Source organism: Triticum aestivum, chromosome 3B, assembly GCF_018294505.1.
Source record: "Triticum aestivum cultivar Chinese Spring chromosome 3B, IWGSC CS RefSeq v2.1, whole genome shotgun sequence".
Lineage (NCBI taxonomy): Eukaryota > Viridiplantae > Streptophyta > Magnoliopsida > Poales > Poaceae > Triticum > Triticum aestivum.
The window spans coordinates 430,905,246-430,931,559 of NC_057801.1; the positions used below are offsets into that span (position 1 = coordinate 430,905,246).

General features: G+C 45.8%; 3 protein-coding genes across 4 annotated transcripts; 2 read left to right on the forward strand and 1 right to left on the reverse strand.

The window, feature by feature from the left end:
* Positions 1–3,441: 3,441 nt before the first annotated feature.
* LOC123070207 (serine/threonine-protein kinase STY13) lies at positions 3,442–7,638 on the forward strand. Its single transcript, XM_044493281.1, has 6 exons — positions 3,442–4,001; positions 5,268–5,389; positions 6,110–6,306; positions 6,413–6,587; positions 6,853–6,987; positions 7,097–7,638. Exons 1-6 carry the CDS (start codon positions 3,683–3,685, stop codon positions 7,304–7,306), a joined length of 1,158 nt encoding a protein of 385 aa, XP_044349216.1. The 5' UTR covers positions 3,442–3,682; the 3' UTR covers positions 7,307–7,638.
* Positions 7,639–15,471: 7,833 nt separating this feature from the next.
* On the forward strand, positions 15,472–19,136 carry LOC123070209 (5'-deoxynucleotidase HDDC2). The gene is made up of 8 exons (XM_044493284.1): positions 15,472–15,917; positions 17,078–17,202; positions 17,324–17,361; positions 17,497–17,607; positions 17,692–17,771; positions 18,109–18,145; positions 18,580–18,621; positions 18,708–19,136. Exons 1-8 carry the CDS (start codon positions 15,657–15,659, stop codon positions 18,785–18,787), a joined length of 774 nt encoding a protein of 257 aa, XP_044349219.1. The 5' UTR covers positions 15,472–15,656; the 3' UTR covers positions 18,788–19,136.
* A 369-nt stretch (positions 19,137–19,505) lies between these two features.
* LOC123070208 (uncharacterized) lies at positions 19,506–26,083 on the reverse strand. 2 transcript variants are annotated; one of them, XM_044493283.1, is made up of 9 exons: positions 25,825–26,083; positions 24,550–24,661; positions 24,364–24,446; positions 23,538–23,663; positions 23,317–23,437; positions 23,132–23,216; positions 22,596–22,709; positions 22,469–22,508; positions 19,506–20,000 (listed from the first exon to the last, which is right to left on the reverse strand). In XM_044493283.1, exons 2-9 carry the CDS (start codon positions 24,635–24,637, stop codon positions 19,848–19,850), a joined length of 810 nt encoding a protein of 269 aa, XP_044349218.1. In that variant the 5' UTR covers positions 24,638–24,661; positions 25,825–26,083; the 3' UTR covers positions 19,506–19,847. The 2 variants fall into 2 exon arrangements, with proteins under 2 accessions (XP_044349218.1, XP_044349217.1); XM_044493282.1 differs by lacking the exon at positions 25,825–26,083 and adding an exon at positions 25,398–25,735.
* Positions 26,084–26,314: the final 231 nt, after the last annotated feature.

Genomic DNA, 26,314 nt, shown 5'->3' on the forward strand with positions numbered 1-26,314 from the left:
GAGCATTATTATGCATAAAACATCATAAATAGCAGTAGGAAAACATGATGCAAAATGGACGTATCAGGGCACCGCACACGGCTAAGCAATTGTCATGGGTTTGTTTGGCGCCCCCTCCCACATATATATAGGTGGGGGGAGGCAGGAGAAGCCAAGGAGGCGCCCCAAGTAAGCCGAATCCTACTTGGGGTCCTTCCCTAGTGGCGCTCCCTTACCATATTTGCCAGAGGGGAAAGGAAAGGGGGGAGAGGAAAGGAAGGGGGAGGCCGACTCCCCCCTTTCCTTCTCTCCCCAAGGGTTGCGGCCTAGGAGGGGCGCGCCAACCCCTTGTGGGCTGGTGTGTCCCCCCTTTTGGCCCATATGGCCCATTAACCTCCTTGGGTGTCCGGAACCCCTTCCGGTGACCCGATTTCTACCCGGTACATCCCGAAACTCTTCAAGTGTCCAAATATCATCGTCCTATATATCAATCTTTACCTCGGGACCATTCCTGAGCTCCTCATCATGTCCGTGATCTCATCCGGGACTCCGAACAACATCCAATCACCAAATCATATAACTCATATAATAGTATATCGTCAATGAACGTTAAGCGTGTGGACCCTACGGGTTCGAGAACTATGTAGACATGACCGAGACACCTCTCTGGTCAATAACCAATAGCAGAACCTGGATGCCCATATTGGCTCCTACATATTCTGCGAAGATCTTTATCGGTCGAACGTTATGACAACATATGTAATTCCCTTTGTCTATCGGTATATTACTTGCCCGAGATTCGATCGTCGGTATCTTCGTACCTAGTTCAATCTCGTTACCGACAAGTCTCTTTACTCGTTCCGTAATACATCATATTGCAACTAACTTCTTAGTCACTGTGCTTGCAAGGCTTCTTATGATGTGTATTACTGAGAGGGCCCAGAGATACCTCTCCGATACTCGGAGTGACAAATCCTAATCTCGATCTATGCCAACTCGAAAAACACCTTCGGAGATACCTGTAGAGCATCTTTATGATCACCCAGTTATGTTGTGATGTTTGATAGCACACAAGGTATTCCTCCGGTATCCGGGAGTTGCATAATCTCATAGTCAAAGGAATATGTATTTGACATCAAGAAAGCAATAGCAATAAACTGAACGATCAATATGCTAAGCTAACGGATGGGTCTTGTCCATCACATCATTCTCCTAATGATGTGATCCCTTTATCAAATGACAACACATGTTTATGGTTAGGAAACCTTAACCATCTTTGATCAACGAGGTATTTGTTGATGTATTCACACATGTATTTAAGTTTTCGGTCAATACAATTCTAGCATGAATAATAAACCTTTATCATGATTTAGGAAATATAATAATAACCATTTTATTATTTCCTCTAGGGCATATTTCCATCAAATTTCGCTTAATAAGGTTATCTTTACTAAGAATGACTCCACGACGAAGATACCATGCAAAGATTTTATTCTTAAGAGGTATCTTCATCTTCCAGATCTTCTTGTTATTATCAACTGGCACGTCAGACTGGATTAATGCTCTATACATAGACTCCACTGAGAATTGTCCATTCCATGTAGGTTCCATCGAAATATATCAGAACCATGTGACAATTGCACAGTGGAAAACCGCTGGAGCAGGATGTACCACGATCAGAGTCTGGGTCCAATTAAATCTCTTCTGAGCGTCACAGTTGGCGGAAATGATTGCATTACTGTGGCGATAGTATCACCCTTGTGACGCACAATGTTGTATAGATCTGGATATTGTTCCCGGAGTGTGGCATTTCCTAGCCACTTGTCCTCCCAGGATCTAATTTCCGGGCCGTCCTTAATTGAGAAGGATCCATAAGAGAAAAATATTTCTTCGTGGCCATTAGACCCGCCCAAAAGTGCGTAATTATATGGATGGTTGAAGGTAACAAATGGAATGAGACCCAGCCTGCCAATAGCTGCATAGACTCCTGGATAAAGATGATTGTTGTCACGGAGGCACTCCACATTCACTTGCTTGTGTGGGGCAAACTTCTTTCCTTTTGTCATGAGAAGCCGATATATTTCTTGTGTTGGAATTCATTCTTGAATCTCGGGTCCATGCCTTTACCGGTAGAAGCCACATACGGATGAGCCTGCCTGCTAGCCCATATCTCTGGCTTGGTCCAACTGGCAAGCGGAACGTTCCGGAGATCACGTCCACCATCAATAGGCTGACTACTGGGGCTTGACTCCCCCTCTTCCTCATCGTCATCAACAAACTCAGCCTCAGCCTATGCATTTTGATCATATTGAGCATCCTCAATGGAGTCATACTCCTCATAAGTGTCCTCAGAAGCATCTATCACAGGTTGTTTAGTGGCAGCACGACGAACACGACCAACAGACTGAGAATCCTGACCAAGACCATCTGACGGCTGACGGCGAGCAGCGGTGAACTGAACATCTCCTGCTTTAGAGCACTTGTCAGCGGAGTCTGAGAAAAAACATCTAACCAAAACAACAAATGCAAGAGGATGAGTGCAAAGTGCTAGATGAAGTGGCAAGGAGTGAATCAAGAAGAAAACTGGGCAGAACCTCTCTGTGTACCCCATGCGGACGGGGTCCAGAGCCACATGGATACGGGTCCCATGCACACGGGGCCCTCGTGCGCATGGTACAGGCCCCGTGGGCAGGGGGGTCGTTCAGCGACAACCACTTCCAGATCAAATATATGGGAGTGGGTGTGGCTAGAGGATTCCTGCGAATGTTCTACGCAGTTTTACTCTTAATTATGATAGAATGGCGAGACCCGATCTAGCAAACTAGGAAAGTCTAGAACTCAAAGAACCCATCCATGGAGGAAAACAAAGGAGGGTGGAGAAGATGGGGTCAGTACCGGAGGAGGAGCCCATCTTCGAAGAAATCCACGAAGGGGTAAGGCTCCATGGCACGAGGAGGCACCAAAGAGGCTAGAGGCGATGACGGCGACTCTTGAGGCGTCCAGGGGTGAGGGGGGGGCAATTGGGTGGGAATGAACCCTAACTCCCCCGCGCCCCACCTTTTAGGGGCCCTAAACCGCACACCCCATGTGCACGGGGTCCCGTGCACACTAGAGAGTCCGTGGGCACGGGGGCCCTGTGTGCACGAGCCTGTGGGCACGGGGTATCGAGGGGTTTTGAGAGACAAATATGCCTTGAGTCACGGTTGAGTGTAAACCCTTATCAAGTCTTAAAATACATTCTCATCTCACTTTGATATGTTCATTTTGCATCATGTTTTGCGCCGGACAGGAATTCACAGAGAGAGGCGCTCAGGGCTAGGGTTACCTCCAGAGCCGCCCGCGCAAGCGGCCAAGGAGGAAGAGGGGAAACTAGTGTCTTTGGAGGAAGTTTTGCAACGAAGGCTTTCACTAAAAAAAAAGGTAGTACATGCCCCAAGGACTTCCGGTGGGTTCCACGACACGAGTCCTCTCCTCCTCACTCGCTGCTGGTCACTTCCCCCGTGCCTGCCTACTTCCATGCGCTCACATGGAGCCTCGCGCAGGAATACGAGCCACCTCTGCCTCGCCATCAGCTAGCTATAGCATAGCCAGGCCACCATAGTCCACAGACTGCTCCTCGCCGCGGCATCCGTACCACCAGACGCCCACCCATCCGATCGCCGGAACCTCGCCGCGTGTCCGACTCCTCGGGCGTGCTCCAAGCATGAGGCTTCCAGGCGCAGGCGGCGGCGGGAGCGGGGACGCGGGGTTCGTGCGGGCGGACCAGATCGACCTCAAGAGCCTCGACGAGCAACTGGAGCGCCACCTCAGCCGCCAGGAGCGGGACGAGCCAGCCCTGGCGCAGCCAGGGAGCCGCCGAGGCGGGTCCGCGAGGCTGGGGGAGCCGCAGCCGCCGCCGCAGCAGCGCCGGCGCCGCGAGGACTGGGAGGTTGACCCCGCCAAGCTCGTCATCAAAGGCGTCATTGCCCGCGGCACCTTCGGCACCGTCCACCGCGGCGTCTATGACGGCCAGGACGTTGCCGGTATCGTACCATCTCAACTTCACATTTACGCGTACACTACTTGCCAATTTCAGTGCCCGTAAGCTGCTCGATGAAATTACAGTGCCACTTAGTGTTGGTCGCGTTAGATACTTGTTGTTTCTGATCCATCATTCGTTTTGCAAGTTCTTGGTAAACATTGCTTCTTTATTTTCTTCCCCGTACTCGATTTTTTTGGCCTAGGATGCAGAATGCGGAATGAGTTGATCGATCGACGGCAATGCCATTTACTTTTCCGAGTTATTTTCGCCGGTCATGTCACCAGTGCGTTTCCTTGTCAGCAAATTGCTAAAGTTGATGCCTCTCCTTTCCTGGATTCCACGGTGTGTTCCGTGACTTGGGGTTGCTAAGCCCGCCTTTTCTGTGTAACCTTCCTCATGTGATTCGAACCAACCAACTTAAAGTTTTATTAGTAGGCATGATTCATGTGCTCGCCTTATGATGAGCCCCTAGAAGTTGGAGATAACAAATCAGAGCAGCTGGTCCTTTAGGCAAAAAGGTTGCAACTTGCAACGCACCTGGTACTTTTCAGGGACCAGGAATTGAGAAGCATCTGAGCCAGAACGTCTGGTTTTGCACTCTCTCACCAGGCATAATCACATGACACGGGACTAAGCAAATGCAACGTGCTTGCCTGTCCACAACTTTATCACCTGCTGCATCGTGCCACCAGGAAATTCAATTCGGTCTGTTGCAAAAACAATAAAATCCTCACTTAGCTTCATAAAATGCAACTGGAAAACCATAGCATATGTGTCAAAGCAGTTACTAACTCATTGAAGTTATTGACTTGCTCGTTTTGCCGTTTTTCTACTGCATTTTAATTTTATTTTTGCTGAAACCAGTGAATAGTTTGTCAGTTATCACATTCCATGGCTGGCTCAGACATTTGAATCTGCCATTGTCTTTCATTTGCATGTTAAGCCTTAAAGTGGAATCTCTTTGATCTGGTTTTCCACACAACACATGAAGCTGTAGCTAGTATTGATATAGACTCTTTAAAGATTTTTTTTTTCTGTAAAGAATTGCTGTTCAACATGAGAGCCAATACTCTTCTCAATGCACTGAACGCATTTTGTTCATGAATAATGCGTCACCTTTGGTCCTTAGCAACTGCTAATCTACTATTTGAGATTTGAATTTCGCTAGTATAGCAGTACACATTGCCTGCCATGTCTCAGTATGAGCAAAACTAAACTTACTATTGCAACTTTCATTTTGAAACAACTATTTAACTCTGTGTTCCAGTGAAGTTGCTTGACTGGGGGGAGGATGGTCATAGATCAGAACAAGAAATTACCGCACTAAGATCAGCATTTGCACAAGAGGTCGCTGTGTGGCATAAGCTTGATCATCCAAATGTTACGAAGGTAGGCTTTGGCTGAAGAAGTCCTCTTCCCGCCCTTTCAAATTTCATAGGTAAATTTTGCTGATAAAGTTCACATCAAATCAATTTCCATCCATGTTTGTTTCATGAAACAATGACTGCAAGGTCACATGCTGAAAGTGTTCTCCAATATGGTCCAGCATAACCACATGGGCAACCTTGTTTTAACATGCACGATCCACATACTACAACAATATGCTGAATTATGTGGCCAGTTATCCCTTTGGCGTCGCTTATGTTCCCTTTTTTCGGCGATGGACTTATGTTCCCATGGCTAGCTAGTTATGTGTCATCGTAATGACAAGTAGTTGACTATTGCTAGCTGTTTTATGCTCTTAGTTGTCATATAATTCCCGTAAAAGAAGTTCCCATAATTTAATTCAAGGCATGACAGACATTATCAAAGTTTACATGCTTTTCTCTTCCGGATAAATGAATTGTTATTAAGGGACCCATGACAAGAACATTAGAACCTTTGTATAATCCGAATATTAATTGACTTTCTCAACGCTAGTGGAAAAATTGATTTTGGTAATACGGGTTGATGTGCTCCTATTTTGGTGTAGCATATGACAGGTTTGATAATGTATGTCATTGTGGATTATAAAGAGTTATTATTATTTTATATATTCCCTTTGTGAATGTAGATTTATTATACTTTTCAACTGGCTGTCCTAACAATATGTTGAACTTCGACTGACAGTTTATTGGGGCTATAATGGGTGCAAGAGATCTAAATGTACAGACAGAACATGGGCATCTTGGCATGCCGAGTAATATTTGCTGCGTTGTTGTTGAGTACCTTGCTGGTGGTGCACTGAAAAATTTCCTGATAAAAAATAGGAGAAGGAAGCTAGCCTTTAAAGTTGTGGTCCAACTAGCTCTTGACCTTGCCAGGGGGTAAGTAATTGTTTGGTTTTGTTCTTCTTGATCGTTTTCTGCGAAGTTCTTCTGTGATGTCCCTACAGTTTGGGAAGGTCTCATTGCTACCTGTATGTTTGAATAGATTAAGCTATCTTCACTCGGAGAAGATAGTGCATCGTGACGTGAAGACTGAAAACATGCTTCTCGACAAAACAAGAACCGTGAAAATTGCTGATTTTGGGGTTGCTCGAGTCGAGGCTTCAAACCCTAGTGACATGACTGGTGAAACGGGCACACTTGGTTACATGGCACCTGAGGTATTAACCATCTGGTAATATTACCCTATTTATTAGACCAAAGTATCAAATATGTCTAAGTTGGGCCATGTTGCATTTCTTTGTTTCGCCTTTGGAGCAATGGATAGTACTACCTCCATCCAATATTAGTTTTCGTTGAAATGGATGTATCTAAATGTATTTCAATGCTAGATACATCTGTTTGAGCGACCACTAATATGGGACGGAGGGAGCATGCTAGTGGCATCATGTTGGCTTATTAATGCCGGCATCTATCTATGTGCAGGTCCTGAATGGTCATCCTTACAATAGGAAATGCGATGTTTATAGCTTTGGGATTTGCTTATGGGAGATATACTGCTGCGACATGCCATATCCTGACCTTAGCTTCTCAGAAGTAACTTCTGCCGTTGTCCGCCAGGTAAAAAAATGTTTCCTTCCCTTGTGGCGTTGCCAGGCTCTTGTTTCTGACGTCTTCTGAACCACCGAAAACATAACATAATAATACAAAAAGCATCGTTGGTGTGCAGAACCTGAGGCCGGAGATACCGCGGTGCTGTCCGAGCGCTTTGGCGAACGTGATGAAACGGTGCTGGGACGCGAACCCCGACAAGCGGCCCGAGATGGCCGAGGTGGTGGCCATGATAGAGGCCATCGACACGTCCAAGGGCGGCGGCATGATCCCGATAGACCAGTCGCAGGGGTGCTTCGCCTGCTTCCGTCAGTACCGAGGCCCCTGACGGTCTGGTCTGACGGTGTCACCTGATTGGTGATCTAGAATCTTAGTGTAATACTACTACTGCACTCTACTAATCACGTCAGTCATGGCTAATTTAGTAAATGCCCGCTTCATCTCATCATTGTATGTATGGCTTGTGCGAACCCTATTGCCTGGCATGCCCTAGAATCAAGCTCGGAGTTTAGTTGAGTCTGACAGGGGGAAGGTCACAGGTGGTCTTGCCGTCGCGTGGTCTGAAGCGGACACACTGTACTATTGCAGTTTATATATGTTTACTTGCAGAATGTGAATAAAGAACATATTTCCCGTTTGGAATGCAACTTGCTTTACCAACCGAGCATACCTCAGATGAGCTCTCGGCTCCTTCTACGTGTTCATGTAAACGTCTGTGTTGTATTGGGCGTCGTTGGTAACCTGCACCGATTTTTGCCCCCTAATATATGTGTTTGTCTGCATCCTTCCCAGCCTGGCTGCAATGAAATGATTGGTGAACTCAAGTGGCATCGGTAGACACCCCAGTTTGGGTGCAAGGATGACATTGCAAAAAGTGGGTTGGGCTGGCATTCTCATGAAAATGGTCGTAGTTCTTCGGACGCTTAGGGGCGCTGCCGAGCTTCACCACCGCCTTGCCCTTCTTATCGGCCACAACCACCTCCTTGCCCTTCTTGTCGGCCACAACCACCTCCTTGCCTTTGAAGCTCCCCAGAATAGCCTGGTCGATCTGCATTATGAACATGATGAATGAAGGTCAATGGAGGGACAAAATGCATATGAGCAAAATCATTGAAGGTATGCGGAAATTTTTTGACCACAGTTACCATAGCTGCTGAGCAAAGATCAACATTCATTCATCCCACCCACCTACCTCGAAAAGCCCTATTTATTCACCACTGCACTCCACTACCTCTTCCAACCATACCCCTGTGTGTGTGTCTTCTACCGTCTCCTCTTCCATCTCTCTCTCTCTCTCTCTCTCTCTCTCTCTCTCTCTCCACCGCCATGAGCACCATCCCCAACCCCTTCTCTAACGGCATCGGATGGAGGGCATTCCTCCTTGGGTGCTCGCTCCGTGATTGCACCAAGTTTGCGAAGACCATGGAGGTGTGTTCTCAGTTCAAGAGCATTGATGAGATGCATAAAGAGGCAGACATTATGTTGTTGATGACGATGAAAATGAATTAAAGAGGTTGTATCCTAACCCAACCAAAGACGCTATATCAGTGGACATACTTCCGTGGGCGATGGATGAGGTCGAGTCGGCCGATCCAGGTCAGAGAGCCAGATGGGCCAAGTACAAGCTTGCCAGGGCTACTCATGACCGATTGGACGTCACGGTGGCACCGACCACCATCGTTCTGGAGGACGACGAGGAGGAGGAGATGGTGGATGATGCCGATGACGAACCGATCGAGCCTCGGGACGCTGACAATGCCAAAACGGCGGAGATGGTTGTCATGACGCCTGAGCCAAACGACCGTACCCTGCCCTTGGAGGTCAACGATTACAAGCCTCAAGGCTACCGCCGGTCCCTGCTCCTTCAGGGTCGCTGCGGCTAGGATGTAATGCTTGTTGGGATGGACGTCAATGGATGTAAGCTCGATTTACCCTCCCCCGGTAAAAATCTTACTCAATCCCGTTCGAACTGCTCGAATCCCTAATCGGGTATGCCTAAATCAAGTGCCTAATCGGATCTAGGAGGTAGATTGGATGCCTAGTGTGCAATGCATAAATCAAATGCGGGCATGATAAATCGATTTGATCGGGATAGAGGGCTTACCGCCATTGATGAATGCCTGCAGGTGAAGTGATGAGGCCGGTGCTTACCATATAGATCTTCGCTCCGATGCTCACCCTCCGGATCTCGTGCTCACCGCCGTTGATGTGAGAGGGGAGAGAGGGGAGAGTGAGCGGTGAGAAAAGGATGAGGGGAGTTATGGCTGCATTTCACGAAGTAACGCGACGTCTCGAGTGTAGCTCCTCGCATGCAACCTCCGACGCCCACATGCCTCGAGTTGCATCGCTTGAGCCTGACATGGACAAACGACCGATTGGAGGCAATCAAACGAATCACAACTGCATCGCGCGTCGCCTGCTTGAACCTAATGCAGGCTACCAAATGTTTCTGAAATCAAAATCAAAAGAATGAAAAAAAAGGAACTTGCCTTTTCCAATTTCGCACAACTGTTGTGGAACTTCTGCGATGCAACTGATCCAAATGTCTCGAGGCACCAGGGGTAGGTATAAGTGAGGCAAAATTTCGTGTTTTGACCATTTTTCTATCTTATTTCGGGATCTGACCCACTTTTTTTTTAAATTTGACCCTTTTGCCTACCGCCAGGGGTCCTGGTGGTAGGCCCCCACAATCTACCATCGTGTGCCATGGCGGTAGGTGACAGCATGACGCCTAATGGTCGTCAGCTGCAGCTGACGTGGAAAAGGGGGTAGGCTTCTAAAACCTACCGCCAGGTCCCCTGGCAGTAGGCCCTTGGGTGGATAAGGTTGGGAGGGGCTGGTGTGTGGGCCCCACACACTCTTCTTCCCCATTCTTCTTCTCCCCCGTGGTCAGTTCCCCCTCTCTTTTTTCCCCACCCAAACACCCCCTAGATCCACTCCATTTGCTTGAGGTTTCACCAGCGGATCCGGAGCATTTTCATCCCCCAAGGTACCTCTCCCACTTCCCCTCATTTTGATTGCTTGAAATCTTGTTTTTGTGTGCTTTAGCTCAAATTATTGCAAACCCTAGGTGTTGATCCTGTTGTGTGCATTTATGTCACATTTATGATGCATTTATGTCACATTTATGATGCATTTATGGCTATCTTTGTGCTTGTGCTTGCCTAGGGTTAGGGGTTATAGTGGTAATGTGAGGGGTTAGTTTTAGGGTTAGGGTTAGGATTATAGTTATGGTTAGGGTTAGGATTAAGGTTAAGGTGAAATTACTATGAATAGAAGTTATTTGTCCAATGTGTGCATAAATTATGTTATTGCTCCATTTGAATTGGTTGGATGACATATATGGATGACTTTATTGTTTGCATTTTTCTTAGACGCATAAGCTCGTAAATGTTCATTATTTGGACAAGACGACATTTATGATTGGAAATAACGATGAAGGGGAAGAGGCTATGGTTTTCGACACAAGTCCAAGCTTTGATGATCTTGTAGTGAAAGTGAGAAGCGTCTTACATTGGAATGACCCAAATGCCGAGGTTAAGCTTATTAGGAGGCATGACGTTGGATTGGGAGTAAAGTCCCGATTAAAGAGTATGCCCATCACCTCCCAATTGCATTGGAATGTGTACAAGGACAAAGTAGATGCATCACAAGACAAGTCTCTTGAGATATTTGCCACAGAGGTTGATCCTCCTCCTCCCTTGCAAATTTATTTGAACCGCAATGTATCCTCCCCAATACATGATGGTAGTGCCGAGGTGTATGTCCCCAATTGTTCTAGCCAACCACCAAGTAGCCAACCCAATGAAGATCATATCAATGCTAGAGCCATAGTACTTCGAGTTGATGCTATTTCTCTTGTTCAAGAAGATGCTAGTGGTCATGTTGATGATGATGCTATTGTTGCTCAAGAGGATGCTTACGCGGAGAATGAAGAGATTCATTACAATCCCATACGTAACTTGGATGTCATTGTGCGGCAACAAGACATGGACCGTACCCTCCCTTATAACCGTATGTGTGGGTATGGCTCGGATGACGAGGGTCCGGAGGAAGAATTGGATGAGGATAGGTTGACGGTGCAAGAAAATCAAATCTACAAGAAAAGGTGACCGGCAAGGAAAGAGGGTCGTTGTTGTTTAGGGATGTGAGTCTCGCGGACAAGGTCGTTGTTGACGGTGGGATGATATTGGGGTTGTTTGAGCCAACACCGTGCCCCAATGTCGGTGATCCTCGACCACAAAATGAGGATGAGAATGCTCAGTTGAAGAAAGGCATCAAGTTTGGTTCTTTGGTAGAGTTCAAGATATGGTTGTGTGACTACACCATTAGGAACCATAGGCCATTTGTTGTTGGCCATTCCAATCAAAATGTTTGGTACACAGTCATATGTGACCAAGAAGGTTGCCCTTGGAAGGTCCGTGGTAGAAAAATCAAAGAAACCGGGCAGTGGGTGTTGAAGAGTTGTCTTGCCACTCACACATGTGGTTCATGGAGTATGTGAGGACAAAAGTGATTGTCAAGAGAGAGGCATGCATCATCTCGGATCACCATCATGGGATTCTCAAAGCAATAGACGTTGATATTCCAGGTCTTCCAAAGCTTCAACACCGTTGGTGCATGATACACTTTGTGGCAAACTTTTACCGGGCATGCAAGAGCAAGGAGTTTTGCAAAGACCTTACCCATGTTTGCGTTGCATTCAACACCGACACATTCAAAAGCCGATATGATAAACTCCTCAAGGCATTGGGGAAGAACAAAGGGGGGAAGAATTATTTACTAGGCACAAGACGGATAAAGAAAAGTGGTCACGCGCTTACAATGAAGGAGGTATGTGATATAGGGACATGACAAGCAACACGGTGGAATGCTTCAACAATGTGTTGAAGGGTGTCCATTCCTTGCCGGTCACCGCAATACTCAAGTACACTTTCATCAAGCTCAACGAGTACTTCCTAAAGCATTCCAAAATTGCGACCAAGTGGATTGGCGAAAAGATGGACTATCCATTCAAGGTTAAGGATTGGTTGTTGCATCAAGCGCGCAAGTCTTCCCACCAACAAGTGATCAAATACAATGAAAAAGAAATGATCTATCAAATGGATGAGCCGGGTGCGACAACAAGGGACGGTGCATCCACGGTGGAGTTGCGTACGAGGTGCACATAAAAAAACGGTGGTGCTAGTGTGAGAGGCCACACAAGTATCACTGGCCTTGCTCGCATGTGATGAACGCAACACGGGCGAGAAACTTGCCCGTATTCGATGGTACAACAGTGCGGTTGCACGAGTTCACATTGGAACGAATGAGGTTGACGTGGGTGCCTCGGTTTAATCCTTTCCTTGATCCATCATAGTGGCCTGAGTATGATGGCGCACACATTGTGCCAGATCCCGCACTAATGGTGCCTATGAGGGGAAGAAGAAGAAAGAAGAGATTCAGGAGTGACATGGATGATCTAGCTGGTACACCGGAATGAAGTAATTTGGTACTGGTCATTTAATGGAGGCATCGAACACCAACAATTGGGGAGAATGCAACGAGGCGGAACACAATGTTAGGAGATGCACGAAAAGACCCAAAACCAACACGAGCACTAGTCAAACACGTGGCGGTAGAGGAGGTTCCGCCGACACACGAGGAGGAAGGACTAGTCTTCGAGGGGGCCGTGGAGGAAGGACTAGTCTTGGAGTGGGGCGCAGAGGAAGGACTAGTCTTCAAGGGGGCCGTGGAGGAAGGACTAGTCTTAGAGGGTGTCGTGGATCGGGTGGCTCAAGGACACGTCGGGTTGATAGAGGAAGGCCTATTGACGTGTTGCTAAATCCGGATGGTTGAAATAATGTGAATGGTACTACTTGTCTCCTTTCATGTCAATTTATTGATATATTTGCTTAACATCTTTAATTGTTTGCTTCTTTACATTTCAATGTGTTCATATGTTTGACTTATCATCTTTAATTGTTGTAGGCATGGCTTCATCCGTTTCCATGACGAGGCCACCGTGTGCTAATCAAGAAGACATGCCGAACAAGTGGGACAACGCATCTTTGGACAAGGTGAAGGAGAAAGATGTGAAAATCCCACCATGTTGGTGTGGAGATGTTTGCAAGGTGAAGGTTTCCACCGAGCGAAAGAAGTCATGGACGAAGGGAAGGAGAGGTTTGGGGGCATGATATTGGTCCTTTTGGACATCATTTCGAAGAGGTTTGGAGGAGGAGCATCGCCAGAAGGAGAGGTTGGAGTGGAAGAAACGAGAGGAGGAGAGGGCACGCCAAGCGAAGCTTGCTCGTGAGGAGGAGAGGGCAAGAAGGCTTGCAAAGGCTCACGAGGTGCAAGAGGAGGATGAGGCACATGACAAGAAGGGGAAATGGCCTCGTATGACTCAGTAGGGCCTTCGCTTCGGTGGACTTGTCATGTAACCGGATGAAGCCATGCCACATTTATCATGAACTATGTACTACTAAGGCAAGAAGCCATGTGTCGTGAACTACCTCGTAGAACTAAATTTGATATTTGTAATGAATTTGTCGTCAAAACTATCTCGTAGACCAAACTTTGTCTTGAATTTCTTTGTTATTTGTCATGAATTTATGTCATAAACTGTTTGTGCATCGTGTGAAATCAACAAAGAACGAAAAACAGAGTGGCTGCTTTGCTTTCTAACCTACCGCCAGGCCGTCTGGCGGTAGGGTTCTCCCCTTCGCCTATAGCTTCCTGTGACCGATCTTGGGGGTTGCCTGGCGGGGGTGCAGCAAATTGTTGTGGCCGATATGAAGGCTTTTCTGGCAGTAGGGTTGGCTACCCTAGCGCCAGACCCCCTGGCGGTAGGGTCCCAACCCCCCCTCATTTAGATGTTGTGACCGGTCTTGGGGGTTTTCTGGCAGTAGGGTTGGCTACCCGACCGCCAAACCCCTTGGTGGTAGGGTGCCAACCCCTCAAAGTAGGGTTATTTCACCCCTTTTTTACAAACTTCTATGAACTAAACATCCACAAATGACATCCAGAAATGATCAGGCAGCAAATACATACATAATTGAGCATAGTTCATTACATCCACAAATGACACTTGTTCAAATGACTTAAAACATCTACTGATTCAAATGAAACTTGTTCAAATGACTTAAGGCATCTACCGATTCGAATGACATGAGTTCAAACTACAAGCTCAAGCTCGAGCAATACATTTTCTACACCTAAAAATAGCTCTAAAACGTATAAGACGTTCAATTTGTTCGTCACGCTCACAATTAGGCTTCAGTTGAAAATGCGAGGATCCCGCCCAATTCTCGAACACACCATTCGTTTCGCGGAACCAGCCCCATCGAGCACGGCGGTCCGGAATCTCTGATACGCCTTGAGTGATTGCCCATGCAATGACATGTCCGGGTTTTGTCAAGTCCAGCTCCCGAAATTCTTCTTTGTTGACAGAGAACCCAACCTCCATTGCCAAAACATGTCTGCAAGCATATTCCATCTCATGGAGCTCATGAAGCATCTTCTTTTTTTCTTTCACAAGCCTCCGGTAGACTTTTTCTCCTTAGGATCACAAGGTTCCTTGATAATGTAATACTTGCTAAAATCCATCATGGCCACATTTGCATCATCATACTTTAAACATGCTTCAAGCTCCCTCGTCATACCATGCTGTCGCTCCGGTACAACTTGCTCACACACTACACCCAGACTCATAGCTACAATGTCCATACCAAATATAAGGGTTTAAGATGACAATCAACAAAATAAATCAAATGGACCACACCACTTGGTTACTATTAAGGTGATCTTGATCTTCATTATTTTCTTAAGCCTAACCATAACCCCAAAGATGACCACTAATCATAGCACTAGATCTAGATACACAAACAATTCCAGGCACATAATACATAAGCAAACATAACCCCAAATGCATCATACTAATTGATTTGACCACACCAAAATGATGAACTAGGGTTTGAGAGGTTATGAGCTAATGCGCACAAAACCAAGATTTTAACCAATCAAAATGAGGGGAACTGAGAGAGGTACCTTGGATGATGAAAGTGCTACGAATCCAGCGGAGAAATGTCAACCAAATGAGAGAGATTTGAGAGGATCTTGAACTCGGTGGAGAGGTGAGGTGTGGGGTGTGTTGAATGAGTGTGTGTGGGTGGGTGGGGGGCAAAGGTCCCTCCTCCCAACCTTATCCACCCCAGAAGCCTACAATCAGGACCCTGACGATAGGTGTTAGAAGCCTACCGCTAGGGTCCCTGGCGGTAGGCCCCTTTTTCACGTCAGTCAGAGCTAACGGCCGTTAGGCGCCGTGCCGTCACCTACCGCCACGGCACACGGCGGTAGGTTGTGGGGCCTACCGCCAGGACCCTGCGATAGGCAAAAGAGTCATATTTCAAAAAAAAAAAAACATGGGTCAGATCCTTAAATAAGACAAAAAAGTCAAAACACGAAATTTTGCCTATTAGTGACAACACGGACGGCTGGATGATGACGAGGGGCAAGGTTGGTTCGACAGCGTGGGCGTCCGATTCGACTCGACGTCTGCCGTCTGCCCTGTTCCACAGAAGCAGGAGGGGCGAGCAAAGGACGGCACAAGAGGAGAAGGAAAGCAAAGCCGCCGCCGCCCGCCGATTCCTCCGCCTTTTCCACTGATCCCCTCCAACCCGGCGACCGCGCTCCCTCCGATGGCCGTTAGCTCGCGGCTACCCGCCCCTCCCGTGCGCGGCCTCCTCCGCCGCTCACCGCCGCGTATCCTCCCTCCGAGGCGCCTCGCTTGTGGTGCCCGCGCTGTCTCCGGGAGCCCTGGACCAGGCGGATCGCCCCTGCCCAGGCGGCCGCCGGCGCCGCTAGACGCCGCGGCAGTCGCGCCGCCCTCGCCGGCGTCCTCCGCGGCCTCGTCCGCCGCCTCGGCCATCGATTTCCTCACTCTCTGCCATAGCCTCAAGGTAAACCACGCCATGCTTGCTCCTTCCTTTGCTGGCATTACGTGCTGTACCATCAGATTAGTGATACTCCTAGGTCCTAGCCAAAAGAGTATACCTATAATTTTGATACACCTTTGCTAACTTGAGCTAAATACCGGGGAGCACACAAAAACGATACTCGATCCGAGCAGGGCTTCATATATGCAATTTTTGAAACGATCAACTCGTATAGTGAATTGGTGATTCATGACGTCTCACTATGGCTGCTCAGCTAACAATGTCTAATAAGTAGTATATGATGTGTAGTGCATGAACATGGACTCCGTTTTCAGTTCATGCCTTCATGCCCCCAGATCTCCAGCAGATCACCTATCCACTACATAAAAGCTCTCAATAGTCGAGTATTTCTTCCTCCAACAGATCCCCTATATGGCTGCCAATGCCTAAAAAATTTGGGCGGCCAACTAAAAACCAGGCCCAACCTCCTACATGTAGGGGTGCCCCCTCCCTTGGTGAGCTGAAATTTCAGCCCCTAGTGGCTGAGGGCCATTGCTGCCTCTTGCTGCGCTGCCTTCCCCAGCTATCTGCCACCACCAGAGCTCCGTCCACCACTGCACCATCCCCTCCTCACCCCTGCCACCTGTTTCTCCAGGGTGCACCGCCTTCTGTCCCCTCTGCACAGCCACCGCCTATCCGTAATGTGTGCGCTGCCGTCCTGTGCCCGCTGCTAGAGCTACTTCATGTGCTATTATGGCTCCCTGTCCCCACGTTGCCTCCCCTCCACGTGGGCCGAGCTTGGCTGCTGCAAGTGGCAACACGGCTGCTTCGAGCTGCAGCGCTGTTGAACGTGCTCCAGAGCATCCCAAAGGTAGGGCAGAGCAAGGCGATGGACAACCGGAAGGTGGTGCAGGGCACTGCTAATGGAGTGGGTAGGAAAAATAATAATTCACCCCCTGACATGTAAGTGTGTATACACAAAAGAGGGGTGGGTTTTATTAGGTACTAGTCTGTTCGAGGAGATGCACAAAAAAGGCTTTACCTGAACAGAGGGAGCCCCAAAGTGAATTTTTAGAAAGGGGTGGGGTGGGGTGGTGTTTTTAGGGATCTGCTGGAGATGGTATCCATCATATTGCACTATTCTGAGGTTTATTTGGTTGTTCCTTGCTCTGCTCTTACCACAGACCACTAAAAGGAAAGGCTGGATAAATCACAGCATCAAGGGTCCCGAGTCTATTGCTGATCACATGTATCGTATGGCCCTGATGGCTTTGATCGCTGATGACCTACCTGCTGTAAATCGAGAAAGGTTAAGTTTTCTATGTTTCCCCCTTTTAATACTGATATTAAAGTGACATTTTTAGGTGCCATTTTCATTAATCATTACTACTCTACCTGCTGCTGAAGGAACATTTATTTTGCTGTAACAGGTGTATCAAAATAGCTATCGTTCACGACATTGCTGAAGGTAGGCCAATAAACATATTTATATTTACTTGTTGATTCTGTGTGCTGTCCTTCACCTGCTCTTTTGTTAGCATCTTTCAGTTTTCAACCAAGTGCTTTTCAACTATTCATACCTTATACCTTATTTTATTAACAGCTATTGTTGGCGACATCACTCCATCTGATGGCATACCTAAAGCAGAAAAAAGCAGGCGTGAGCAAGAAGCTCTAAATGAAATGTGTGAAGTTCTTGGTGGTGGATCAACAGGTATGTCTCCATTTGTGACAAGAATTTTCAGTTCTTAAATGAATGTTCGATAACATTGTGTTAATATAATTGACCGTTTTCTAGCTGAGGAAATTAAGGGGCTGTGGGAAGAATACGAAAACAACTCCTCTGTTGAAGCCAATCTCGTAAAGGACTTTGATAAAGTAAGCCTGCCATTATTTTCTTAACTTCATTCTTTGTTAATAAATATTGGTTCTGCTTTCCTTTACACGTGTTGTCTAATTTGTATCATATATATCAGGGTTATCATTTCTTGTTGCCATGCAAGTTTCTTTAGTTTGGGTTTCCTTCCAGACATGCGAAGCACTTGAAAGCATTTAAGTTATTTAACGGATTTTCTCCAAAAGTTTTGTCTGATGCAAACATGTTCATGTGTATTGTTATGGTTTACTCTGATGCACATTCTGTTTTGTTTTCTTTGTTTTTATGTTCTGTTTGGTCCAGCTTATTTCATCTGTTGCTATTTTTTTTTTGTTTCAGGTGGAAATGATTCTTCAAGCGTTAGAGTATGAGAAGGGTATTAACTTCTGCCATAGTTGATTTGTCTACATTCAAAGAATGAGTCACTTGCTAATTTTAAATAATTTTCCCATATATACGAACTCTGGCACGGTGTGCATTGGTTCTTTATTCTGAAACAACCTGCCCTTATCAATAATATGCGTCTAAATCATCATGTTCTTATTGCATCTTTGTGATCCTTTGATATTGATAATAGTAAAGTCTAGCTAAACTCATGTATACCTAGCTTCGGCAAGAACATAGTTCGAATCTGTTGCTACCTTGTTGACAATAACAGGAAACTACTTGATTCATACGGCCAAACTTGTTTTTGCTTCCAGCACTGTGCAATGTATCAATCCTGCGTGCATATGTTGCCATCTTCCTCTTCTGCACATATGTAATGTACTGATCCATTTATGCTGACTCTGCACATCTTGAAAATTGCAGAGCATGGAAAAGTGCTAGATGAGTTCTTTCTCTCGACTGCTGGTAATGTGATTGATCAACCATATAGACCGTAAAAAGTTGAAAGTGCTTTCTTTTGCTAAATATACTTTTCAAACATGTTATTGCAGGCAAGTTCCAGACAGAGATTGGCAAGAGCTGGGCTGCTGAAGTGAATTCAAGGAGAACCAATGGATGTGGACAGAACTAGGGGTAACTTGATGTTTGGTGCTCGATATAGACTATGAAATTTTCATGATGGGGTGGTGTGGTGAATCTCAGACTCCAGATTCAAGCCCACTTCGGGGCAAACATAACCAATTTGCCTCAGCTATCAAGGTGTTGGTAAGGAATAACGGAATGGCATTGACGAAAACTCGGGGATCTAAATTTGGTTAAGAGCTCAGTGGGCTGAATATGCACTGAGACTAGTAGTATGTAGTAAGCAGTATTTATGTATGCTGTTGGTTAGGAACTTAGATCCAGGAAACACGTTTTTGTTGAGTCAGGAAATAAAAAGGCTGGGGTCGTTCTTGATTGCCACCTTCCTTCGGTCCAAATTGATCTCTCTTATCGCTCTGGCCAAGTCATTTCACTCTAAACTTTTTGTGTGATGGATGCGTCTGATGGAGTGAGGGCACATATCCGGAGCCCAGACTAACCAATACAAGCTCATGAAAGGAATAATCATGATTTGCAGAAGTGGGCAATTAGCGGTGAACCAAAGCTCATGAAAGTGAATCATCAGCAGTCACTTTGGTTGTCTAATTTACAGCAAATAAAAGAAATTCCAACTCAAAAACGAATGACTTTGACTAAAAGCTCCCACAGTCGCCTTCATAGTCCACAGGAACGTCTCCTCCCACTGAATGCACATCACGGAAGGACCGAAATAAATCCAAAAAAAAGCAAGCACCAATGCAAGTCTAGGACTTGAACTCTGGTAATCACAGATTGGTCATAGTGTAGGTGAATACTATTGGTTCCACAAGAGATGAATTACACAACAGTACGTCACTTCCGCTTTTCACTTCATGCCAGACAGATTATAGTCTCTAAGATCTTGACTAAGTTCTACAATCACGGAGTAAATTACAAGAGTTACTACTCATCACTAGCTATCATCAGCTCAATATCGCAAAAAAAGAGACTAATAACAAGTCACTCACAAGCTGCATCTTTGCTAAGAAAAAGAAATCTCTTGGGTTAACTGTGAAACGTCACCAAAAACATTTATATTCCTTTACATGACCACCGGCACCATATCCAGTCTACCTGAACCACCATCTCATACCAGCGTTTATCGGGTCATGAAGAAAAGGGGTGTAATTGCTGATGTAAGGGTTAACTGTCCGGCCAATTTTTAGCCAGATAGCTCTGTGATAGCCAGCAGTGAAAGGAGAATGATACATTAGCTTCAACAACTGCAATTTCCGGATAACCAGAGTGAGATATGAATTCACCAAGACAAGTATTCTGTTAATATAGTAATAAGTTCGTCTATAATCTGAATTACAGGTGAAATATCATGCAAATTCCTCTTTTGTCCTTAAACAAAACAAAATGTTACTTGGGCTAAGTAGATGAATACTAATAGGGCCTTTATGAAAATATTATAAAATGCAGCTGATGGTACCACAAAAGACATTGTCTGGCTCTATTAACATGCAAGTCTCGCAGCCTAAGATGCTGGGGTTACCACTTCCCAGGTTTAAAATTCACTAACCAAAAGCAGTTACGCGCTATACTGCTATTTTTGGGCATACAACAGTCCTGACTATACAACCAATCTAACTGAGTTTTCAACAGATTAACAGAAGCAACACCCATTGCCTAGGTCCTTTTCTAAAAGGAAGCGGCAGTGTTTAGTCAAGTTGGTGGCTTAGTGCAGCCATTGTAGAAATTTCTTGACTAGTCTCTTTAGATTGCTGGAAGATATTAATTCTGGACTATTTCCCATATATTTGTCATGTGTGTACCCTTACATGGGCTTCAGCAAGCCCCATGCTCCAGAAGGATGGGCGGCAAGAGAGATGCCTTAGGCTTTGTACAATGCTAGGTGCTTAGTAAAATAAACCGGGTTTTTCTGGAGCACCGGTGCCTATTTGTATAGGAGAGACGCCTAATTAAGCGTCTACCCTGTACAAATAAGCACCGGTGCTTAGAGAAACACTGGTTTATTTATCTAAGCACTTCCCCTAAGCGTCTTGCATTGTACAGGGCCTTTGAGGCTTAGACAGCTGATAAAGCCTAGTTATTTCCTTTCTCAACTAAGAAATTAGTAAAGTAATTTCCTATTGTTAGAGCATGTCCAACCCGAATGGGCTAATTTGGTCCGTCCCCGGACGCGCCTGCTTTGAACCCTCAATTGTCCGCCCGAGCAATCGTGTCCCTCAAATTGTCCGGATGCATGCATATGATTGGTGGGGATGGAGAGAGAAAGAGAAAAGAAAGAACAAAGAAATAGAAAAGGTGGTCCAGTGTGACATCCTGGCTTAATAAGAATGATAGACTACTTACATCAACATGGTGCGCTATCTTTTCCGGGAGCCCATTCTCAAAGTTGAGCGTGCTTGACTTGGAGCAATTTGAGGATGAGTGACCGACCAGGAAGTTGATCCCTGGTGCGCGACAAAGTGCACAGGAAAGACTAGTGTTGGTCTGTGAAGCCAATCTAGATCCTAGGTGGTAGCCAGGCACAACGGACAGGAACCGGTGGGTTTGGCCGGGGCGTTACATCCAGGTTGGGCCATGGTGGACAGCTCGGACATGCCCGAACACCCTCATATTGAGGGTTCGCAGACAGCCCGGACATATGAGGGCGATTTGAGGGGTGCGGTTGGGTGACGTTTTTCCTTCTCTCTCCTGTCTGGGCTGTCCGACCGGACATATAGGGACAAAATGGAGGGTCCGGTTGGAGATGCTCTTAGGCCATCTCTAGCAAATCCCGTAAAAGTGGTCAAACCTACAGATTTACGGTACAGGCTGAAAAAAACGTACCGAATAGATCCTGTAAAATAGCATATCCCATAAAAAAATTGCAGGTTACCGTATATTAGAGCTTCCATCCATCATATATGAAGGATTTGAGCCGTTTTTTGAGGGTCCTGTAAAACCGGTCAATGCCGGAGCAGGGGGCCTGCAACGCCGCGCGCGAGCAGCGAGCAGGCGGAGGAGCTCGCCGGTGGCTGGCCGGAGTGTCACCGGAGCAGGCTACGGGCCGGAGCGGCGCCGTTCTGGCCGGCCAGAGTTCGAGTTCGCCCATACGTGCGTCTCGGGTAAGAAGAAGCGTGAGGAGAAAAGGAAGAAAAAACTTTTACGGTACGAGTTTACGGGATCTGTTCTGCCCAATGCCTCGAGGTACCGTAAATTCGTTTTAGAGGGTCCTGTATACTGTTTTTACAGGTGATCTGTTTATGGGATCTGCTAGAGATGCTCTTAGGATTCCGTGCAATCAGCTTCCCCTCCCTTATATTAAAGGAGTTTGTGGACATCCCTACGTAATAGGACGTGGCCATGAGGAACAACCAAACAAAAAATAAACCAATCTAATCCCAATTCTCCCTCCTTGAGTCCTCCTTCCCCTGAGGCCCGACTGCCGACGAGGTACCATCCCCCCTCCTGCGGTCCAGGCCAGTATCCTACTGTAATTATACCAGTATAGGTGATATGCGGGTCAATACAAACGCATTACAAAAGTAAGTGTGATAAATGTTTAATGTGTTGTAGAACTCAGTGAGAGCTTACTATTGTCAAAAGCTGATTGGACAATTTTAGTGTGATGGTAGAATTTACAGATCATAGTATTATGTGTGAAAAAGCCAACAACCCAGTTAACAGTAAACAAGAAAGATCATTTGGCGAAGCCAATCGATGTTAATCAGAAACTAACCTGCCAGTACATGAATGTTTGCATAGCATTGCGTTGTTTCCTACAAAAGTAAAAGAAAAATATAAATGCAAGGTTAAGTGGCCACTGGAAGGGAGTTAATGACAATGAACAAGGCAGGCCTACTGACGAGAACAGGGATAAGATCATAAGAAAGCCCAACAAAATCTCTGCATTTGCAATCAGAAAGTTGACTGCAGTTGTGTTTGCCTCCACCCATGTGCAAAGCGGCTCCAGGTATGCCCTACAAATTAGCAACACGACAGTTATAATCCATTTTGCCAGCATGTTCAACGGGCAAAATATTGTAAACTGATAGCAGATTCAGTTCATACAAAATGACTATTCTGCATTTATCGGCTTGTTACCATGCAATTTTAATACAAATAAAACATTTCTATTTTGTGTTTGACTACTGATGGACCAGGGCTTGCTCATGTGGTCTGTTAGCCATTGCACAAAAAGGCAACAAAGAGTACTTTCAGGGGTTGAGGCTCAGAGAGATGAAAGCATATAACAAAAAAAGCCAAGATAATAACCTAATGGGTATGGAGATCATGCCTAAGCTATTGATTCTTTATGCGCAAAGCTGGAATGATAGCATGCACTGTGTATGCATAGAAGGCAAAACATGTTGTGCCTACAAGTCTGTCAGGTTCATTTTACCTGTAGAGAGAGGAATTGGTAAAATGGCGCCGTAGAAATCTGGCCACATGTTCAAGTGCCCAGCAAATTACCGGTACCAAAACAACTGCCACAAAGGGTTAACTCATCATGTGCAGGAAAGCTGAGACGTTTGGGTAGTAACATGAAAATTTTGATCTAAAAGATTAAATACTTCATATGCTTACGCTTCAAGTGTAGTTTAGATGTAACAAACATAAGGCAGTACATGAATGGAATAAAATCCTTTGATGAAGTTACATGGTGGCACCAGGCCTGAACAGCCTGTGTGTTCCCTACTCTGGGTAGCTGATAGGAAGGGTAAATGTTAGTTAAGTTGTGCAGGGTATCTGAAGTGGGAGGAAGAATAAAAAAAAGTAAATACCACACTCGATTTCATGTTACTGACCCCATAAAGAGCAAATATGGCATAACCTGTGGTACAGGTTGTGCCAAGAAGTGACAAACGATATCCCTTGAGTTGCAGTTGTCGTGTTGCCAGTGGAATGATGCCGATCAACGCAACAATAAGAACCTATAAAAAGAAGTGTGTATGATAAAGAAAATGTGATTTGCACACATCAACAAAAAATCTCCCGTTGCTCATCATAATGCATGCAAGCTAAAAGAAAGCATACAAGATTACACGTTCCACAGACTAACGTAGGTACTATCAAAAGTTGGGAAACTGATACTATAAAGTATAAAACGGATGGTTTAGTTCAATTTACGCAGGGAGGGCACTAAGATCTTGTTTGTACAAAAACCAAGGACCAATCATCCTTGACTACTGGTGTTTTGGCGAAACAAAACTTAAAACACTGTGTTAATCTGCTCTCACATATGCCTAATTCTGTAATAATCCTGACCATCCATTCGCTTATGATTTTGTTTGAAACTAAACTTCCATTAGGCAAATGAAGGGTCAAGATGAAGGTATTTTCATGAAGACCAGCATGCAGGCTTGGCTAAAGCAAAATATGCTCGGACTAGCAGTTAGTCTGATTAATCTCACTTACAGAAGTGAGCTGTTGTTTTACACTCCATTCAAGTAAGCCTAAAAATAGTTATCTGGTGGAGTACAAGATTGAGATGGATCTGACACTTTTAAGAGATGCACCAACTTAGACAAGACTAAGATATTCAGCAAGGATTGATGTTGACATACATATAGAAAAATTACATGTGATACAGTAATTGCTGACAAAGTACATCTGTCCATTTAAGCCATTTACCCAAGCATTAACAGAAAAATGTAATGACCGCTGATCCAACTGAAGCGAAAGTCTGCTTTGTGCTGGTCCAGCAGAATCAGCACCTACAAAATCCACGAAGATCAGATTGACAGGTGAAGATGGCTACAACTTACTAGGTGTTCAGTGTAGAGAGATGATACGATACGAGAATATGCTTGTTATCACCTGGATCATGAGGTATTGCATTATCATTAGCAGCTGTAGATTCTCGCTCTGTTGATGCTGGAAACTGAGAAGAGCTGGCTGAGGACATTCCTCCAGCAACAAAATCAGGACCCTATAACCAAACACAGGATAAGAAACAAACCTAAGCTCTTATAAAACCACGTTATGCATATAAAAATAGAAGTATACCCCAAAAAGGAGACAGAAAAAACATATTAAGGCAGTCACCATCACAGCTTTAATAGCAGTGGAATAATAAAAGGAAGATGGTTTGTGAAATTACAGCAGATATCAGTGACATGATTTGGTTGGAACAAAATAAAAAGATACATGGGAAAAACGTTACAGAAGGTCTTCCTTAAAGAAAGAGGCCGTATATAGATACAACGATTTCAACAATGTAGGTAGTCCTAAAACAAATAAAGCCCCAATGTAGAACTTCAAATTTTATTTTACTTTTTTGCGAGGAAATGTAGAACTTCAATTATTTTGCCCTGCTCCCTATTTCGTACTGCAATAATTTAATCAATTCCTTGCCATTTACAACTTTGATGGCCGTATGTACAATGTTCTAACTAGCACACTGGCAGAGGCCATAGAGTCAAATTGGGCAGAGATCAGGATCGCTCAAATAGGCAGAAACAAATTAGAAGCACAAACAGCTAGACCAACTACGCGGACTGATTACTGAGCATTTGAAATAGAACTAATCAAGCTTGTATGAATCTCAAGGAGTGAAATCCAAAAGGTGGGAACCGTTTGGCAGCTGCGGTTTTGTTCTAGACAAGTTGAAGGGCGAGGTTAGGTCTGAAACAAATCACCGAGGAGGCAATAATGAGGTGAATTACTTGAGGGGAAGGAGGCGAATCTTGGCGACATTGCTTAGCCACAAGCTGAAAACCGGCGGTAAAGGAAGACATGAGCGCAAGGAGGCGAGGATCTTGAGAGACCCTAACGAATTCCACCATAAGTCAGGCACGGCCTAGTCCCACAGCACTCAGTATCCCCCTCGCATCGCACATGTTCATCATCTATTGTCTCTCTCGCCAGTGAGCTGAAACTTTGAGCTCATGGCCAAACAATCTTGGGGGGTCATGTGGCGGGGGCGGCAGCAAGCGGGGCGGTTGTGTGCAGTGCGGGGAGCCAAATCGGGTGTGGGGATTAGCGAAGTCAAATGAAGTAGAGCTCCACTACAGAACAGAAGAGAAGAGAACACCAAGGGAGATGAGTAGTACTAGTAACTGGTGAGAAGCAGAGGCAGCAGCAAAACCTAACCTGCGTAAAATAATCCAGGGCCGCTTGGAACGGAGCCGGTCGCGGATTCCGATACAGTGGAGCCACGGGAAGGGGAGAGAGAGGGAGGGAGGGCGAGGGAGCCAGCCCTCCTCGAATCTAGACTTGGGCAATCTCCGACGCAAAGGCAGCAGCAGCACAGGGAGAGAGGAAGAAGACTGACCCCCTCCCTGCCTGCTGTCTCCTTCTCCTCCCCTTCTTTTTTTTCTCCTCTGATTTTTTTTCTTTTCTTTTCTTTTGCAATGCAGGCCATTGGTTATGTCGTTATGACGAACGCCCACTGCCCCACACGCCACGAAAGCGACCAGTGCGGGGGGCCCGCGACTATCGACGGACAGTTCAGGGGCGACATCGCAACATTGAAGGGTTCCGTGGTGCCAAGTGACAAGATGCCCCTTTTTCCTTTCTTTTCTTTTCTTTTTCTGTGACCGATAAAAAGACGTACACCACGAGTAAAAAGGGGGGAAATTCG